The sequence below is a fragment of the Amblyraja radiata genome, chromosome 22, assembly GCF_010909765.2.
Source record: "Amblyraja radiata isolate CabotCenter1 chromosome 22, sAmbRad1.1.pri, whole genome shotgun sequence".
Taxonomy (NCBI): domain Eukaryota; kingdom Metazoa; phylum Chordata; class Chondrichthyes; order Rajiformes; family Rajidae; genus Amblyraja; species Amblyraja radiata.
The window spans coordinates 42,520,243-42,541,864 of NC_045977.1; the positions used below are offsets into that span (position 1 = coordinate 42,520,243).

The 21,622-nt window shown below is 41.9% G+C and overlaps 1 protein-coding gene across 4 annotated transcripts in view; it reads right to left on the reverse strand.

Annotated features, from left to right (window-relative positions):
- Window positions 1-1,188: 1,188 nt before the first annotated feature.
- Window positions 1,189-21,622, reverse strand: part of carhsp1 (calcium regulated heat stable protein 1) — a 45,174-nt gene continuing 24,740 nt past the window's right edge. For 2 of the 4 annotated variants that reach the window (XM_033041175.1, XM_033041178.1), the window contains exons 2-4: window positions 12,097-12,326; window positions 11,426-11,548; window positions 1,189-2,891 (exon numbers count right to left, since the gene is read on the reverse strand). In XM_033041175.1, the coding sequence (XP_032897066.1) occupies window positions 2,729-2,891; window positions 11,426-11,548; window positions 12,097-12,278 (468 nt within the window). In that variant the 5' untranslated portion in view covers window positions 12,279-12,326 and the 3' untranslated portion in view covers window positions 1,189-2,728. Of the gene's footprint in view, window positions 2,892-11,425; window positions 11,549-12,096; window positions 12,333-15,287; window positions 15,322-16,368; window positions 16,483-21,622 lie in introns of those variants that run through there. The other 2 variants (XM_033041177.1, XM_033041176.1) reach the window with 2 other exon arrangements.

A 21,622-nucleotide genomic window follows, 5' to 3' on the forward strand; every position in this document is an offset into this window, starting at 1 on the left:
TGTTCAATGTTCTATGCAGCTGAAGATGAATTTCTACAGATATGTCCTTGGGCAAAGCTGATTGATCACCAACAACCACCATTTGTCTACGTTTGATCTGAGATTTTCAAATGCTTGAATCAGCTGTTTTTGATGTACCATTTGAATGTCCACACAATTTGAAATCAGTGTACAAAAAATATTGCACATTGTTTTTTACACAATAATTGCTATCTGAATTAGCATAGCTTACCTGTTCAGCATTTCTGTAGAAAGGCCCTGTGGTGGACAATGATTTAGATTTTTCATGAAAGTACACAGCTGACCACTCACCCTTAGAAAAGCTGTATAGTAAAGCCAAATAGTGAAAGGCTTGGATAGAGTGGATGTGGAGAGGATGGTTCCCCTAGTAGGAGAGTCTAGGACTAGCGGTCATAACCTCAAATCTAAAAGACATTCCTTTATGAAGGGGAGGAATTTCTTTAGCCAGAGGGTGGTGAACCTGGGGGATTTTATGGAGCAACAGAATTTTCTTCTATTTCAGAAAATATTTTAAAGGCGGAACAAGCACAAAGTGGGGTTTAACCAATGATCTGTACATGTTTAATGTCATATCAAGCTGGAGAGCAAGAATTCTGTGTACATAAGTGATAGAACCAGTATTAGGCCATTCGGCCCATCAAGTCTACTCTGCCATTCAATCATGGCTGATCTATCTCTCCCCATAACCCCTGACAACCATGCCAATCGAGAATCTATCCATCCGGGCGTATTATATCCTAATTTTTTAAAGACAAACATGCAACATCTGAGTGAAGAAGGGTCTCGACCCGAAACATCACCCATTCCTTCTCTCCAGAAATGCTGCCTGTCCCGCTGAGTTACTCCAGCATTTTGTGTCTACAAGCAATACCTATCCTGGTACTACTATTAAACTCTATTGCACAGGTAATTCTGTTATTGATTTATTCTCCCCTGCAATTATTGTCTACTCAATAGATAACCAGATTTAAATTCAAGTTTTAAATTGATTACTTATAATTAATTATGAACTTTTTTTTTTAAATCTACCCTCATAAAATACCTTTGAAAAACTAAGTAAGCAGTCTGAACACAGAAAAACAAATTAGGGGAAGGTTTCATTTTGAAAGTTAAAGCTGCTTTGCAAAGTACAAGGCTGCAACAGATGTAGATTAAAACAATGCAACATGTTTGTTTCATTTAATTTTATTTGTCCTCTATTCAGAAATACAGATAATATGTAAATGCCAAAAGGCACAAAATGATACATTAATTTTTTATGTTTCTAGATTCCAATAGTTTAGTTAAACAGCACGGTACACTAAAATACAATATTTATATTGGTAAATATATGATGTCATGGGATAAATCAAACTGATCATTAAAGAGTTGGAAATTAAGGCACTGAAGAATAAAAATTATTCTTCACAGAAGTCAGGAACTCAAAGACATGGCAACATCTTAAGTTATTTTGCAGTGAAACACGGCAGCAGGTTCAGACTCCCCCCTACGTATGAATACCATGGACAATGAAATGCAGGGGGGTTCCCAATATCACCCATCAACGGGTCTTAGAACTCCCAGGTTAAACCACTGTGAAATATTCCCTCCTTTATGCTGACTGAATTATTTGATCCTACACGTTCTGTATTAGTTGTTTGAAAGGAGGTGGCGGCATAAAATGTAACATGGCCACAGATGGGAAAAGTGATATCAGCAGCAGAAATGTTGACATCAAGAGCCGATCTCTTTAAAGCTGAATCCTCTTTCACCTGGTTATCTAGGTTAACTTCAGATACCGTTGGGGACAATGGCAAACAACTGCCAAGACATGACATTCAACTGCCAGCTCTAATGTGCTTCCATCAGCCAATACACAGAAAGCTTCTAGGAAAATAGAAGATTCACAGGAATCTACAATATAAAAACCCAAATTATGTGTGAAACCATAAAATGAAAACTGGTGGGCAAGGTTTTACAAAATGTCCAGTGGCATTTATCACCAGACTGGTCAATTAGTTGTATGCTGTGTGGTCAGTTCTCTGACAGACAGTCAGTCATTAGCAGTGTCAAATCAATGTAGGTATCATCAGAAGGCACTGCATCTTTCAAAAGGGTGAACCTCCAGAATTTCAGACAGCAACTCCACATGTTGCTAACACCACGTCATCAATGTAGGTGTGATGATTATCTCCACTGCAACCACGTACATTGTGCATTGAGGAGAGGGAATAGCATAGTGCTTTTAACCTGTGAGTAACTAGTTTGGAGGGAAGTGGGCAGAAGCGGATATCACACAGACCAGGCAATCAATATTGCAAGACCACTCTCCCTTAACATGATTACGCCCATAATTAACAAACAAGATTCTCTACCAAAGAAATTCAACAATTCTACAACTAAAATGTATATAACTTGCAGGGCAGTGCAGTTTAAAATAAAGTTCCATTGCATTGCTGCCTTGGTAAGAACGTGTGGTTTTTAATATAATAGTTTTGGGGGACTATACCGTTGAAAACTCCACATGTACATTCACTGGCCAAGTCACCTCAATAGAAAACATGCACAGTATGAGTGATGTTCAAACTATCAGCCAACTGCTTCATTTTGCAGCCTTTGTAGAAATATTACCGTCGATCCTGCCAGCAGTTGGTTGGTCTACACACTCAAGAGGTTTGCTCATACTTACTCGCCTTGTTAGGCAGCAGGATGGGATTGTTGGTGGTTGTTACGGGCTGACTATCTGTCCTGACCATGTTTCGTGTTTCGTTCCTGGCACCAGATGGGTGATGACCACCTCTACGGCCTGCTTCTTCTCCTTCTTGGGAGGAATAGAACACACCTTGTACGAGACCTCGTCTCCTTCCATTGGCACATATTCCCCTTCAACACTGATGAGAAACAGAGTACAGTTAGCCAGCCGACAACATGGGGATAGACACAAAATGCTGGAGTAACTCAGCGGGACAGGCAGCATCTCTGGAGAGAAGGAATGGGTGACGTTTCGGGTCGAGACCCTTCTTCAGATTGATCAAATCAGACTGATGCTCCTCTCTCCAACGAGATTTCTGCCTTCGGTGGTGGTCGACACTGATGTCCAGGCCGCTGAGGATGCCCCCAGCCCCGACATCGGCCTTACATCACCCCAGCGAGCGGGCCTGAACATCGGGCCGCCCGTAGCGGCGACTGCGGAGGGCTCGGGGAGGCCCCGACCACGGGTGAACATTGGGGAACATTAGAGGAAGATGACTGACTTTGGTGCCTTCCCTCACAGTAGGAAACTTTGATTCTGCTGTGTGGGGATGTTTTTATGTTAAACTCTATTGTGTGTTGTGTTCTTTATTTTTATTGTATGGCTGTATGGTAATCACATTTCACAGTGCCATCTGGAACATGTGACAAATAAATGTATCTAGTATCTTCTCTCTCCAACATGGGGAGGTCTAGAATACCCAAATCCACCTATTTCACAAATACAATTTTAATCAAAAATGCACAAAATCTTGTAAATAAACCTAATTTCCATGAAAGAACAAAAATTGACATTCAAATAATGTGTATATATAAATTGTGTATTCAAATATTCTCAAGGTGGTCTGGTATTATTTTCACAGCCACAAATGTATCAAAACATTAGCAGTTATCTACAACTAACTTGCATTTCTTCACAAATGTTCTGTTTTTCATGGACATCAGTATCACAACAGTTCAACACAAGGAGTTTGCAGGAGGGTTTATTATGCTCACTTTCAAATCACTTAGAATTGTTATCCCAGACAAAAGGTTCTGAGACAACCTCAGCGGCTGGCAATCAGTTTGGGAAATGGAGCAACACGGAAATACAGATGCAGGTTTACAAAATGGATGTGTTGTGCTACATCGACACCAAACCAGTGGTCAAATCATTGCGCAAGTCATCAAGCGTGGCTTCTAATACCATACACCCAGATTTGAATAAATAAGCTTAAGTTAGTTCTCTGTCATAAAAATGTGAAGTTCAGTTTACAATGTAAATCAGGGTGTACAATAGGCTGGTAACTGTTCATTTCCATTGAGTGGCTTGGCCTCTGCTACAGTGATCCACACCTCCATTCCTTCCTTTTGGATATGTAAACGACTGAAGGACTGCCGCACAGTGAAAGGGGCAACTCAATCACCACATGCAAACAGAAAATAAAAGCCTTTGCACATGTTTTGTTGCACAAAGTGCAACATCAAGAATTTCTATACTTTCTCCAGTCTAAGGGATACGAGTCTTTGCAATTAGGCAGCCAGAGGATTGTAGATGCTTATATCAAGTGTATTCATTGAGTAATGCATTTGGGTATGAAGGAAATGGAGGGACATGGGAAGAAACTGATGTCATGATCCTAATTGGCTCCTTGGGTTATTTCACTATTATTTGTGACTCATTTGCTTCCCTGAAAACTACTGTTTCATAATACATAATCGCAAACTGAAAAATCTTTATTGTTCAATTGAAATGGGATCCAGTAAAGGTTGGTTATGTAACATACAGTAGTTATTCTACATTCCACAAGACCATTTAAATATGTATTTACTGCTGACTACACACTTCAACGGGCTTCCATTGCGGAACTTCTGGCATGATCCAACCTCAAATACATTGCACCACCAGCTGCACCACTTTGCAGCCCAAACTGTGAAACGTGTGAAAACTGTGAAATCTCCAAAAGCTAGAACTGCTTTCACTGCTATTCTTTCTTGGTCACTTCACAATCTGTGCTGTCTTTTCCTCAACCAAGTTTAAACAGTCTTTGTAACAGATATATTTGAAATGCTCTCATCAACATTGATCAAAATAAGAGCAAAGCATATTCACAATGAAATGAAAGGGGCTGTGATTTCAATCCGAGCCTTCAACCATGTCTATTTATCTAGTTTTACAATCAAGACAATACATTACCTCAATTGGACCACTTTACCAATTTCAACAGCTTGGTACTCATACAATGCAGCAAGTCCACCTGTAAGTAGTCAGGCCCCCGTCCCATGGTTATTTAACCCAGTCTGCTGTCAAGATGAGGGTATAATTACATGGTCAACGGCCAAAATGCAGCTTGTCTAATATACCAAGCTAAATCATCTAAATTACTTTTTAATCTGGTTCTTGAAACAGGTGAATTTATTATGGGGAATAAGGAAATGACATGAGTTGAACCTTGGTTCTGTCTTCACTAAGGAATACACCAACAATCTCCTAGATGTACATGGGAACAGAGGACCCAGGGTGACAGAGAAACTGAAGGAAATTCACATTAGTCAGGAAATGGTGTTGGGTAGACTGATGGTTTGCATCCAAGGGTACTCATGGAGGTGGCTCTAGAAATCGTGGACACATTGGTGATCATTTTCCTATGTTCTATAGATTCTGGATCAGTTCCTGTGGATTGGACGGTAGCTAATGTTATCCCACTTTTTTAAAAACGAGGGGGAGAGAAAGCAAGGAATTATAGACCAGTTAACCCGACATCGGTGGTGGGGAAGATGCTGGAGTCAATTATAAAAGATGAGATAGCCGCACATTTGGATAGCAGTAACAGGATCGATCCGAGTCAGCATGGATTTACGAAGGGGAAATCATGTTTGACTAATCTTCTGGAATTTTTTGAGGATGTAACAAGTAAAATGGATAAGAGAGAGCCAGTGGATGTAGTGTACCTGGACTTTGATAAGGTCCTACACAGGAGATTAGTGGGCAAAATTAGAGCACATGGTATTGGGGCAGGGTTTTGACATGGATAGAAAATTGATTGGCAGACAGGAAACAAAGAGTATCAACGGGTCCCTTTCAGAATGGCAGGCAGTGACTAGTGGAGTGCCGCAAGGCTTGGTGCTGGAACCATAGCAATTTACAATATATATTCATGATCCACTTTGGTGGCAAGAAAAGGAAGGCAGATTATTATCTGAATGGTGTCATATTAGGAAAAGGGGAGGAGCAACGAGACCTGGGTGTCTTTGTACATCAGTCACTGAAAGTATGCATGCAAGTATAACAAGCAGTGAAGAAAGCTAATGGCACATTGGCCTTCATAACGAGAGTATAGGAGCAAAGAGGTCCTTCTGCAGTTGTACACAGCCGTGGTGAGACCACATTCTTGCTATTGAGGGTGTACAGTGTAGGCTCACAAGGATAATTCCCGGGATGGCGGGAATGTCATATGATGAAAGAATGGAGTGACTGGGCTTGTATTCACTAGAATTTAGAAGGATGAGAGGGTATCTTATAGAAACATATGCAATTATTAAGGGTTTGGACACACTAGATGCAGGAAATATGTTCGCGATGGGGGAGTTCAGAACCAATGGCCACAGTTTAAGAATAAGGGGTAGACCATTAAGAACTGAGATGAGGGGAAAACTTTTTCACACAGAGGGTTGTGAATTTGTGGAATTCTCTGCCTCAGAAGGCAGTGGAGGCTGATTCACTGGATGCATTCAAAAGAGTGTTAAATAGAGCTCTTAGGGCTAGCAGAATCAAGGGATATGGGGAGAAGGCAGGAACGGGGTACAGATTGTGGATGATCAGCCATATTCACAATGAATGGCGGTGCTGGCTCGAAGGGCCTATTCCTGCACCGATTGTCTATGTATCTATAAATAAAATAACAACTGCTTATGAAAGTGAGAAAAAAAAGTGTCTGAGTGTTGGAGAATTTTAAAACTCTTCAGGGTCAATGCCTTTATACAGTTTCACTGCCTATCCACCACGAGTCGGAGGAGCAGGTAAAATATATTTTAATTAACAGATCTTAACAATATTCGCCAGTTTTTTTAAGTATCCTGCAATGTAGACATAACATGTCAGCTAATTATTTGAAGATAAATATTTTCACAACTGGAAACATGGAAAATAGGTGCAGGAGGAGGCCATTTGGCCCTTCAAGCCTGTACCGCCATTCATTATGCCTGCCTTCTCCCATATCCTCTGATTCCTCTAGCCCCTAGAGCTCCATCTAACTCTCTTTTAAATTCATCCACTGAATTGGCCTCCACTACCTTCTGTGGCAGAGAACTCTGGGTGAAAAAGTTTTTTCACATCTCAGTTTTAAATGGCCTCTCCTTTATTCTTAGATTGTGGCCCCTGGTTCTGGACTCCCCTAACATTGGGACCATTTTTCTTGCATCTAGCTTGTCCAGTCTTTTTATAATTTAATACGTTTCAATGATATATCCTCTCATCCTTCCAAATTCCAGTAAATACAAGCCCATTCTTCCAATCTTTCCTCATATGACAGTCCCACTATCCCGGGGATTAACCTCGTGAACCTACGCTGCACTGCCTCATTAGCAAGGATGTCCTTCCTCGAATTAGGAGACCAAAACTGCACACAATACTCCAGATGTGGTCTCACCAGGTACAACTGCAGAAGGACCTCTTTACTCCTCTACTCAAATCCTCTCGTTATGTAAATCCTCTGTTTTTGTTCAATGACGGGAATTTTTAAATGAGAACAAGATGGAGCCCTGCTTCCCTCAAGGAATCAGTCTGAACAGATACACAACCTTGGAGAATTAACTGGAATTAGAACAATTAGTGTTACCCAAATAATATTCACAACCGTAGTTCAGAAATGAATTATAAAAGATGATTGAACAGTTAAACATTAGTTTTAGGTCATCGTACAACTGAGTGACTGAGATGCACACATCAAGGTGGCCTGGTTACAATGTGTTCACCCAGCGGTTAGTGTAAACCAGAGCTCTTTGCATGGCCAAGGCAATGCACCGCGGTACACATACAGCACTTTACATGGTGCTAGTGGCTGCTGTATACAATCTCTTTTTGCGTTTTGGCTTACTGTCAAACAAAAATTGACACAAAATGTCGGAGTAACTCAGCGTCTCTGGAGAGAAGGAATGGAGTCGCGACTCTTCTTCAGACAATACCCTGTCCCGCTGAGTTACTCCAGCATGTTGTGTCTATCTTTGGTCTAAACCAGCATCTGCAATCCCTTCCTACGTCACAAACAAAGCATTGGTTTACAAAACCAAAATCAGGTTTATGAACAAAAAATGACTGCAAAAATGCAAATATCCAACACAATATTTGATACACAATTCATGCTCAAGTAAAAGACTCAAGGTCAAGATTCGAAGGTCAAATTGATGGATGTGGGGGAATAAAGAATATATTTTAATCTCAAACCGTAACGCAAGAATTCCTGATTTATTCTTTATAGTAGTTTATAGTACAAAAAAATCATTTTTGACAACAATGATAAATAACCTTGTAAATATAACTCTCCCCAACATTATAGACTGGTAGAGTTGCTGCCTTACAGTGCCAGAGACCTGGGTTTAAACATTATGCATTTAAAAGCATGGGATGGGAAGCTATTTGAGCCTGCACATCATTTGCTTCACAAACCACAGAGGCATGCATTCAAACCAACATCTGAAAATCACACCAACTGGTACCAAAGGATAGGTGGTACCCGTTTCGGCCAGAACCACACCTTTAAGGCAAACTGCACATCCACCAAAATTGGACAATCTAAATTAAACTGAACTAAACAATCGCCCTTCTGAGTAAAATGATTTTAAAAAACTGTTTATAAAAAGCAAAACATAATCAGGTATTTTGCAAGATGCCATTATTCTCACAAGCAGAAAGGTTACCACAAAAAAATGTGGTAACCTTCCAAATATGGTATCTCATTCAGACATTTTCCCCTGGGATACAGCAGCATCATGTTTTAGTTTTTAGTCCTCATGGCCAGGACCGGCCACTGATCTAGAAATGCAACGAGGGAATTTAATTTTCAATGAAACGATTTAATTCAATTAATTTTAATCAACAGAAAAAAATAGTGTCAAAAATAGTAACCTGAAAGTGTCATGGGAACAAACACATCTACCATTCCTATCCTGTCTGTGACAGCACTCACTAATGCAGCCGATTCCTTCCCACTCTATAAAATGGCCACTGAGCTATCTTCAAAGTCCAGTCTAACGCAGAGCTGGGTGGAGAGGAAATAGAGGAGACAGCAAGAGGAAGGAAAAAGGCAATCCCACTAATTGTGGCATAAATCTAGTTCACTGACAACTCATTCTGGAGCGTACTTCCTTTTCCCTAGCATTTATGTGTGCTGGTTTGTGAAAAGCAACTGCAGTTCATATGAAAGGAACAGCAGCGTACAATCAGGAACTCTATAGTCAGCAATCATATCTGTCAAAGAAAGTTCTCGACCCAAAAAGTCTCAATTCCTTCTCTCCAGAGATGCTACCTGGCCTGCTGAGTTACTCCAGCATTTTGTGTCTATCTTTGTCAAAGATAAAGCGGCCTCACTACCACAAGAATGCCAGGAAATAAAAAGATCATGCTCTTTTAGTTTAGTTACAGCACGGAAACAGGCTCTTCGATCCACTGGGTCCACACCAACCAGCGACCCCCACACATTTCTAACACAATCCTGCACACACTAGGGACAATTTACACTTGTACCAAACTAATTAACCTAAAAACCTGTACCTTTTTGAGTGTGGGAGGAAATCGATGATCTCAGAGAAAACCTGAACGGTCACGGGAAGAACGTGCAAACTCCTTACAGACAGCACACATACAGTGTCCTCTATAATGTTTGGGACAAAGACCCATCATTTATTTATTTGCCTCTGTACTCCACAATTTGAGATTTTTAATTAAAAAAATAACATCTGGTTAAAGTGCACATTGTCAGATTTTAATAAAAGCCATTTTTATACATTTTGGTTTCACCGTGTAGCAATTACAATAGTGTTTATACATCGACCCTCATCTCAGTGCACCATAATGTTTGGGACACAGCAATGTCATGTAAATGATAGAAGTCATGTTTAGTATTTTGTTGCATTTCCTTTGCATGCAATGACTGCTTGACGTCTGCGATTCATGGACATCACCAGTTGCTGGGTGTCTTCTCTGGTGATGTTCTGCCAGACCTGTATTGCAGCCATCTTTAGCTTATGCTTGTTTTGGGGGCTAATCCCCTTCAGTTTTTTCTTTGGACTCCTTTGTTGCTTCAGCAGTATGTTTGGGATCATTATCTTGCTGTAGAATGAACCGCCGGCCAATGAGTTTTGAGGCATTTGTTTGAACTTGAGCAGATAGGATGTGTCTATACACTTCAGAATTCATTATGCTACTACCATCAACAGCTGTATCATCAATGAAGATAAGTGAGCCAGTGCCTTCAGCAGCCATACATGCCCAGGCCATAACACTCCACCACTGTGTTTCACAGATGAGGTGGTATGCTTTGGATCTTGGGCAGTTTCTTCTCTCCTCCATACTTTGCTCTTGCCATCACTCTGATAGAAGTTAACCTTCGTCTCATCTGTCCACAAGACATTTTTCCAGAACTGTGGTAGCTCTTTTAAGTACTTCTTGGCAAACTGTAACCATAGCAACTTCTTGGCAAACTTGGCATCTTGCAGTGTAGCCTCTGTATTTCAGTTCATGAAGTCTTCAGCAGACAGTGGTCATTGACAAATCCACACCTGAAGAGTGTTTCTCATCTGTTTGGGGATTTTTCTTTATTATAGAGAGAATTCTTCTGTAATCAGCTGTGGAGGTCTTCCTTGGCCTGCCAGTCCCTTTGCGATTTATAAGCTCACCAGTGCTCTCTTTCTTCATAATGATGTTCCAAACGGTTGATTTTGGTAAGCCTAAGGTTTGGCTGATGTCTCTAACAGTTTTATTCTTATTTCTCACTCATAATGGCTTATTTGACTTAATTGCCACAACTTTGGTCCTCATGTTGATAAACAGCAATAAAAGTTTCCAACGGTGATGGAAAGACTGGAGGAAAGACTAGGTGCTGAGAGCTCTCATATACTTGCATTAAGGAGGCAATGAAACACACCTGAACAATTACAAACACCTGTGAAGCCATGTGTCCCAATCATTATGGTGCCCTGAAATGTGGGGACTATGTATAAACACAGCTGTGATTTCTACATGGTAAAACCAAAATGTATAAAAATGGCCTTTATTAAAATCTGACAATGAGCACTTTAACCACATGTGATTTTTTTCTATCATAAATCTCAAATTGTGGAGTACAGAGGCAAATAAATAAATAACGGGCCTTTGTCCCAAACATTATGGATGGCACTGTAAGCCAGGATCGAAGACGGGTCTCTGGCGGTGTAAGCGCTGTATGGCAGCAACTCTACCAGTCCAAGAGCCAATAGAGCTTTAATGTCATGTGTCCCAGATAGGACAATGAAATTGCAAGTCCCGCTTTACATTTTACTATCAATTTATATTGGCATGTCTATGATGGAGCCTTAAGCAACAACACTTCAAAGGAAATGCTGAACTGTTTTGCAAGGATACAGCTTTTATACGTTTCTGATTACATTTGTTTACCTTGCTCTAACGTTATGACCCCACATCAACACACTATTGACTTACTCAGAGATGTGGACAAAGATCTCCGCCCCTCCGTCTGCAGGAACGATGAACCCATGGCCTTTTGAACGGGAAAAGCACTTACAGACACCTTTGAAAATGGGCCCTTCAGCTGCCCGAGCAGTTCTGGAACAGAACATTCAGAAAAAAGTTAGTTCTTTAACTGAAGATAATCACATTTATAAGAGAAAGAAATTGTGTTTCAATCGGAGGAGAAGAGCTCTGACCGCCGGCCCGCGGCCTACTTCTAACTGCGGGCGCGGCGGGGACTTACCGTCCGGAGCGGGATCCCTGGAGAGGAGCTCGGACCACCGACCGAGTGCACCCACCAGCGATCCAAGCACATTAACACTATCCTACACACACTAGGGACGATTTACATTTATATCAAGCCAATTAACCTACAACGCTGTATGTCTTTGGAATGTGGGAGGAAACCAAAGATCTCAGAGAAAATCCACGCAGGTCACAGGGAGACAGAACCTGTAGTCAGGATCGAACCCGAGTCTCTGGCGCTGTGAAACAGTAGCTCTAGTCCTGCACCACCATGCCGCCTTTATTTTAATAAAGATGGAATGCAAAACAGAGCTGCAAAAAGATTTGCACGATAACTGATCATGATCAGTGCAGGATCAGTGTTGCATTTTGTACATATGATGAAGTTTTGTACTTACGCAGAAGTAGTTCTGGTCCTCCTTGTGGGTAAGGGGCTGGGAATGAGGAAACCTCTCATCGGTGACGGAGTACGCTCCCGTAGCTTGTTAATCTCGGGAAAGTGAAGATCTCCCGACGACAATGAGACTGGTACAGGCTGGGATGGTACGGAAGGCTGTGAAGGCGAGGACTGGAAAGCCATTTCCAAACAAAAAGCAGCAACAGTAGGTTTCAATTACAGGGAATTAATCTGAGGAAAATCATAAGAAGGAAGGACAATTAAGAATGTTGGTTACATGTATCAGATTGATAAAAATAGATATTACACACTTGTATATTGATTGACATGTCATGAGATGGTGCTCTTCTTTCCTTTGGATAAGCAATTTGCTTTCAAACTCTGAAAATATTGACTGGATAAACATGCAGGCAGCTGCCAAGAAGTTTTATGTCATGTCAATAAACACAGAACATGAAACCAGGCACATTATAAATTCAATATGTTGGTTTACAAACCGAAACTCAATAAATGACTGAATTCCCAATGTTTGTAGATTCACATTTGAAAATTGATTTTAAAACAAATCAAAGTCATTAAATATATTAGGAAGCATTTGAATCAGTATAAGCAGAAGGCACAAATACACAAATATACTATTTACATTATACTGCACAGATAGAGTGTATGTGGAAAGGATGTTTCCACTGGTGGGAGAATCCAGGACCAGAGGTCATAGCCTCAAAATTAAAGGACGCCCGTTTAGAAAGGAGGTGAGAACTCCTTTAGCCACTGAGGGCTGTGGAGGCCAAGTCAGTGTTGGAAATAGACAAATTCTTGATTAGATCGGATGTCAAGGGTTATGTGGAGAAGGCAGGAAAATAGGTTTGGGAGGCAGAGATCAGCCATAATTGAATGGCGGAGGAGACTCGATGGGCCGAATGGTCTAATTCTACTCCTGGAACTTGTGAACAATTTCTTCTACAATCAAACAAAATCGAGCACAATTTTAATTAAGCTTACTATGCAAGTCCACAAATAATCCTTTAATCAGTTTTTCCACACATTCTGGCATCTTAGCATTAGGATACAGCTGTCATAGTTCATTAGGCCAGAGCTTTAAACACAAATTTCTTCAGCAAATTATCACACTGGCAGCATTCTTTGCTTTCTCCAGTGCCCCACCCATGATTAGATGGCGTGCGAGCCACATACCGCCCTGCTGGAACCAACACCATTTTGACAGCACATCCAAATTCCTTTACACCATGTTACACCAGAACTTTGTCTATTTTTGTAAACTAGCATCTGCAGTTCCTTGGCTCTCACCATTAATACGTTCAGTTTTTATGTGATCACAGCCTCAAAACCCAGCAACTTGCCACCTAAAGACACTTTGGAACCAACTTTTCCACAATGACAGGGAAATTGCGGGAGCCTCATTTGATATTTACGAGTCGTCCTTAAATACTGGAGAGGTGCTGGAAGACTGGAGGGTGGCAAATGTTGTGCCTCTTTTCAAGAAGGGCTGCAGGGAAAATGCTGGGAACTATAGGCCGATGAGCTTAACTTCTGTAGTTGGAAAGTTACTGGAGGGTATTCTGAGAAGCCCCCCTTTTTCCTCAGCTGAGGATTCCTCTCTAAATCTCTTTTGAATGCATCCAGTGAATCGGCCACCATTGCCTTCACAACCCTCTGGGTGGAAAGGTTGTTCTCATTTCAGTCCTAGATGGCCTACCCCTTATTCTTAAACTGTGGCCCCCTGGTTCTGGACACCCCCAACATGGGAACATGTTTCCTGCATCCAGCATGTCCAATCCCTTAATAATAAGGTCCCTTATATGTTTATATAAGGTCCTTCTAAATTCCAGTGAATACAAGCCCAGTCGCTGCATTCTTTAATCATATGACAGTCCCGCCATCCCGAGAATTAACCTTGTAAACCTACTCTGCACATTTTTCCTTCAGTTCCTCCGTCACCCTAGGTTCTCTGTCCCCTAGTACATCTGGGAGATTGTTAGTGCCTTCCTTAGTGAAGACAGATCCAAGCTTCCCGCTCAACTCGCCTGCCATTTCCTTGTTCCCCATAATAATTTCACCTGTTTCTGTCTTCAAGGGACCCACATTTGTCTTGACTAATTTTTTCCTCTTCACATACCATTCAAGTGAATGGTAGGGACTGGCTCCCAGGAGAGATGCAAATAGCGTAATTCATTAACTACAAACGCTGCTTTACGTGCTAGTTTAAAAACAATGGTGTTTTACTCTTTTAAATTATAGTCCCAATTTATAGGAACACTTACGACAAGGCCTGCTGGAACTCACGGTTGCTAACCATTTTAACTCCTCTTCCCATTCTGACCTTTCTGTCCTGCACCTCCTCCATTGCCAGAGTGACGGCACATGTACACTGGAAGAACAGCTCCTCATATTCCACTTGAGTAGCTTACAACTCAACAGTATGATCATTAAATTCTCCAATTTTAGGTAACTACATAACCCTAAAGTCGGAGAACATTAATGCAATTATCAAGAAAGCTCATCAGCGCCTCTACTTCCTTAGAAGACTACAGGGAGTCGGTTTGTCAAGGAGGACTCTCTCTAACTTCTACCGGTGCACAGTAGAGAGCATGCTGACCAGTTGCATCGTGGCTTGGTTCAGCAACTTGAGCGCCCTGGAGAGGAAAAGACTACAAAAAGTAGTAAACACTGCCCGCTCCATCATCGGCTCTGACCTTCCTTCCATCGAGGGGATTTATCGCAGTCGCTGCCTCAAAAAGGCTGGCAGTATCAGCGAGGACCCACACCACCCTGGCCACACACTCATACAATACAATACAATTCAATTTATTGTCATTTGGACCCCTTGAGGTCCAAACGAAATGTCGTTTCTGCAGCCATACATTACAAACAAATAGACCCAAGACACAACATAATTTACATAAACATCCATCACATTGCTGTGATGGAAGGCCAAAAAACTTATCTCTCCACTGCACTCTCCCCCCCGATGTTAGAGTCAAAGTCAAAGCCCCCGGCGGGCGATGGCGATTGTCCCGCGGCCATTAAAGCCACGCCGGGTGATGCAAGGTCGCGCACCGGGTCTTGTTGTTAGAGCCCCCGGCGGGCGCTCGCAGAGTCCCGCAGCCATTCCCAGCCGCGCGGGGCGGTGCTGTAAGGCCCCGCTCCAGGTGCTCTTCAACCCCGCAACTCGGGCGGGAGAAGTCGCCGTTGCGGAAGCCCCGAAAAGCGGTCTCCCTCCAGGGACCCGCGGGCTCCCGGTGCCGCCCGCCAGACCCGCAGTTGCAGCCTCCTATCCTCCGGAGGTCGGGCCGCAGCAGCGTCCACCACCGCTCCACCCGCTCTGGACTCGGCCAGCCCCGTGACGGTGAGTTGAGTAGTCGGCACCACAGCCCCCGGTCTTCCTGTTGGAGGCCGCTCCTCGTTGCAGCCCCAACGACAACGGAGACCCGACAAAGAAAAGGTCGGGTCTCCCATGCAGGGAGAGATTTAAAAGTTACCCCCACCCCCCCACACACATACCCCAACAAAAAATAACAAAAACTACATTAAAACATAGACATAAAATAATAAAAACGCAGACGGACTGCAGAGGCCGCTGCTGACGAAAGTCGCGCCGCCCACCGCCAAATTCTAGCGAGTACTACACACACTCATCTCCCTGCTACCTTCAGGTAGAAGGTAAAGGAGTCTGAAGACTGCAACAACCAGGTTCCGGAATAGCTACTTCCCCACAGCCATCAGGCTATTAATCCTGGCTCGGACAAAACTCTGATTATTAATAACCCATTATCTATTATTTGCACTTTATCAGTTTATTTATTCATGTGTGTATATATTTATATTATGGTATATGGACACACTGATCTGTTTTGTAGTAAATGCCTACTATGTTCTGTGTGCTGAAGCAAAGCAAGAATTTCATTGTCCTATCGGGGACACATGACAATAAACTCACTTGACTTGACTTGACTTCCCCTCTCCTGTCCATATAACCCCCCTCTTCTTTCCCAATTACTCCCCCTCCCCTCTGTCCCATCTGGACTTGCACCTATATCTGGAGGAATTCAGCAGGTCAAATAGCAGCTTTGAAGGGAAATTAACTGACAATGTTTCAGGACAAACTAACATGTTTGAGGAACGGCACCAATACGTAATGTCAGCTATCTATTTCCCTCCACAGATGCTGCTTGACCCGCTGAGTTCCTCCAGCACTGCTTATTTTGCTCAGATTCCCATGATCTGCAATCTATTGTGTATCTGTTAAACTTACTTGCTGGTTCTCAGTAGCCTAGCTGTTATAGATAGCTACAGTGCCCTCCATAATGTTGGGGACAAAGACCCATAATTTATTTATTTGCCTCTGTACTCCACAATTTGAGATTTGTAATAGAAAAAATTCACATGTGGTTAAAGTGCACATTGTCAGATTTTAATAAAGGCCATTTTTATACATTTTGGTTTCACCGTGTAGAAATTACAGCAGTGATTATACATAGTCCACGCAATTCAGGGCACCATAATGTTTGGGACACAGCAATGTCATGTAAATGAAAGTAGTCATGTTTAGTATTTTGTTGTATATTCTTTGCATGCAATGACTGCTTGAAGTCTGCGATTCACGGACATCACCAGTTGCTGAGTGTCTTCTCTGGTGATGTTCTGCCAGGCCTGTATTGCAGCCATCTTTAGCTTATGCTTGTTTTGGGGGCTAGTCCCCTTCAGTTTTTTCTTCAGCATATAAAAGGCATGCTCAATTGGGTTCAGATCGGGTGATTGACTTGGCCACTCAAGAATTTACCATTTTTTAGTTTTGAAAAACTCCTTTGTTGCTTTAGCAGTATGTTTGGGATCATTGCTGTGCTGTAGAATGAACCGTCCTCATTAGGATGTGTCTATACACTTCAGAATTCATTATGCTACTACCATCAGCAGTTGTATCATCACAAAGATAAGTGAGCCAGTACCTTCAGCAGCCATACATGCCCAGACCATAACACCCCACCACCATGTTTCACAGATGAGGTGGTATGCTATGGATCTTGGGCAGTTCCTTCTCTCTTCCATACTTTGCTCTTGCCATCACTCTGATATAAGTTAATCTTCGTCTCATCTGTCCACAAGGCCTTTTTCCAGAACTGTGGTTGCTCTTTTAAGTACTTCTTAGCAAACTGTAACCTGGCCATCCTATCTTTGCGGCTAACCAGTAGTTTGCATCTTGCAGTGTAGCCTCTGTATTTCTGTTCATGAAGTCTTCTGCGGACAGTGGTCATTGACAAATCCACACCTGACTCCTGAAGAGTATTTCTCATCTGTCGGACAGGTGTTTGGGGATTTTTCGATATTATAAAGAGAATTATTCTGTCATCAGCTGTGGAGGTCTTCCTTGGCCTGCCAGTCCCTTTGCGATTATAAGCTCACCAGAGCTCTCTTTCTTCTTAATGATGTTTCAAACAGTTGATTTTGGTAAGCCTAAGATTTGGCTGATATCTCTTAACAGTTTTATTCTTGTTTTTCTGTCTCATAATGGCTTATTTGACTTTCATTGGCACAACTTTGGTCCTCATGTTGATGATGGAAAGACTGGAGGAAAGACTAGTTGCTGCGAGCACTCTTATACCTGCATTAAGGAGGCAATTACAAACACCTGTGAAGCCATGTGTCCCAAACATTATGGTGCCCTGAAATGGGGGGACTATGTATAAACACAGCTGTAATTTCTACATGGTGAAACCAAAATGTAAAAATACCCTTTAATAAAATCTGACAATGTACACTTTAATCGCATGTGATTTTTTTTCTATTACAAATCTCAAAGTGTGGAGCACGGAGGCAAATAAATAAATGATGGGTCTTTGTTCCAAACATTATGGAGGGCACTATAAAAGTACATTTTAAAGTACAATATCTGAAAGAAATTTGGGCAGGTACATGGATAAAAAAGGTTTAGAGGGAAATTAATTTTGCCATTCATATTCAAACTCTTCCTTCATGAAGAAATATTTTCGACAGAAGGCTAAAGAAAGAATGTCTGACTGAGAGGCAGAGCATGTGCCACAGATAACAACATGACAACAGTCATCCTGCTCTCTACTCCCACACCTGATGCTCTGATCCTTGCCATCGAGATTCCAACTGTGATTGAGAAATAAAAATTAAAAAAACACCCACCCTCATCAAATCATATGGCCATAACCATCAGGGAGCATTTATTTTTATGCTTGAAGTATTTTTCTGACAAAATGTCACTGATATTAAATGCAGCAGATGGGTTGCCCATATTCACAGTAAGCTACTTCAATGGAGATTTTGTTTACTAACCACCACATTTTCTCATGTCTACAAAGACACTTGAAAATCTTGTAAGAAGCTGAAAGACACCTGTTCCCTCCACCCCTGAGGACAAGATGAGCTGGCAAGTAAAACACTAATGCTCCAAATGGCAGGGCATTTTGACTTAGAACAGACAAAGGCCAGTCCTCTTGCGAGGTCCAACTCTCAGAACTTCCCCCACCAACAACACTGTGGTAGAACCTTCAACACTGGGCAAGGTTGACATAAATCATTATATTTCTGTTTTTAAGAGGATTAAATCAAGAGATATCAACCTCTGTATTTACAAGCAATGCTACAGGAGAAATTTGCATAAAAGCACAGTTTCCATGTCATTACAGCATTCCTCCCAATATCAGCTCTGGCTGCAGATTGTAGAGCACATTTATCGCTGGAACACCAGGCACGTCAGGCCTTCCATCAATTCTCATGGTTATTTGCTCGCCTTCTTTATGTGCCACAATTTTGTTTCAAACACTGCTAAATTTTGGGGTGTCTGGCCCTTGTGCAGATTGCAGGATGGTAACACTCCTTTAAATGAACTCCAGCCTGCAGACAGAACTCATCATTGAATCGCGCAACTACTTGTTGAAGTGGAACGCCTGTATAAAAGTTTGAAAACTTCTGCTCCAGGCAAATGCTTCTTGCAAAACAAGTCTAGCAGAGCCCATGATGCATAGGTCTGTCTGCGAAATAGTTCATCTTGTGACCCATCTGTTAGGTTCAATGCTATGACTAATCGCACCACCGAAACAACTTCACGGGCGACAGCCTCTTCTCCCTCATCTTTACTTTTTACTTTAGTTATAGCTTCTGTTAACTGAATTTTTATTTCATTTGCTACTCTGCAAGGAAGTTGTTGATGCTGAAATTACAACCCTGGAGTAAGTGCAATCAGATCAAGGCTCTCACTTTTTTCTTGAGTAACATTATTGTTTACTTTCATATAATACAAACACATTTTGTTTAAGGTCTAACTTATAAACCCCCCCCCCCCCCCTTCTCCCACCCCCATCCTTTCTCCACCCCTCACTTCCCTGTGCCCAACCTGGACTTGCACCCATTTCTCCTCTCTTCCTGCCCTCCATCTACATTCCTTTCTCTGACTTCACAATTCTACTATTTTTAACTCACATCTTTTGTCTTTTCATCTCTGGCCTTTGTCCAGCCATCTGCCTATCAAAAACCCTTCCCACTGGTATCCACCTATCACTCTCCTGGCTTTGTCCTGCCCATCCACTCTTCCAGCTTTCTCCCCCCCCCCTCCACCCCACTACTCCACAATCAGTCTAAAGAAGGGCTTTGACCCGAAACGTACCCTATGCATGTTCTCCAGAGATACCGCCTGACCCACTGGGTTACTCCAGCACTTTATGTCTTTTGTCTGTTTCATGCCTCACCTGTACTCTGGTTACCACTTTACTAACAAGGGAATTAGATAATAGTCCATGTATATTTTAAAAGTCACATACAGCATGCCAAAAGCAAAGAGCAGCCTCTATACGGTTCACATTTATTGCAGGCAAGGAGTATTAAATTGGTCGGAAAAATAATCTGATTTTTCTAATCATTGGGACTGTTATTTTTTGGTTATTTTTAATTTTTAAGTGACACGTTGGGGCAGCAGTAGTTGCTGCATTACAGCGCTTGCAGCACTGGAGTCCCGGGTTCGACCCTGACCACGGGGTTTGTACGGAGTTTGTACGTTCTCCCCATGACCGCGTGGGCTTTCTCCGAGATCTTCGGTTTCCTCCCACACTCCAAAGACGTGCAGGTATGTAGGCTAATTGGCACTGTATAAATGTAAAATTGTCCCTAGTGTGTGCAGATAGTGTTAATGTGCGGAGATCGCTGGTCAGCATGGACTCGGTGGGCCGAAGGGCCTGTTTCTGTACTGTATCTCTAAAGTAAACTAAACTATACAAATGACTACTTCTATACAATGGCTGATTGATAGAATATAAAATACTTAATCAGTGTTTGGTGAACCATTAACAGGAAACATTTGGAGGAATCAAGGTGCAGTCAGACATCAGTACCTCGGATTAGCACATTTAAATCTTCAATCTATGTAAATTAAGGAGATGTGAACAGTCTTCCACTGATTAAATCACACCTTTAATTGCTCATTTTTATTCATGGACTTTGAACTAAAATTAAATTATCCACGTTCAACTTCTCATGTGAAGACCTTTCAAATAAAATAGATGATCTTTCATTAAAATAGCTTGTTGCCCCCAGAATCTATTCCAAAAAGAATATATGAACTCCCTAATAATTCAAGTGCTTGTAATGTTTTCACAAAAGCATTAAAACATGGAATATGCTTCTCCAATGAGAAAGTGGTTTACTTGCAAGGCAGAACACTAACTATGTTAAGCATGTTGCAAAGAGGACATAGGTTTAAGGCGAAAGGGAAAAGATTTAATAGGAATCGGAGGGGTAACGTTTTCACACAAAGGGTGGTGGGTCCTGCCAGAGGAGGTAGTTGGGGCAGGGATTATTCCAACATTTAAGAAACAGTTAGACAGCTACGTGGATAGGACAGGTTTGGAGGGATTTGGACCAAATGCAAGCAGGTGGGACTAGTGTAGCTGGGACATGTTAGTCGGTGTGGGCAAGTTGGACCAAAGGCCCTGTTTCCACACTGTATCACTCTATGGCTCTAACTACTTGTGCCAGTCAGTGACACAGCACTCCATCTCCTGTCCAATAGGATCATACACATTGATTGTGCACATCCAGTTCACACATAACTGTATGCTCACGCTATATTGTTCCAACGTAGCAGCTCAACTGAATCTACTTGTGTATTAATCTCTACAACAATCAAAAAGTGGTTTGAGAACAGGACTGACATACTATCTTACAGGAAAGATAGTGTAATACATTGCAAATTCCCCTTGATCTTGTATTAATAATGAACAATTATATGGAATTAAATGTTAACCTACAAGAGCTTAGCCATAAAAAAAACACAAAGTGCTGGAGTAACCCAGCAGGTCAGGGAGCATCTCTGGAGAACCTGGATAGGTGACGTTTCAGGTCAGGATCCTTCATCAGACTGAAGGAAGGTTCTGACCCAAAACGTCACCTATCCATGTTCTCCAGAGTGCTGCCTGACCCTCTGAGTTACTCCAGCACTTTGGATCTTATTTTATAAACCAGCATCTGCAGTTCCTAGCTTTTGACTC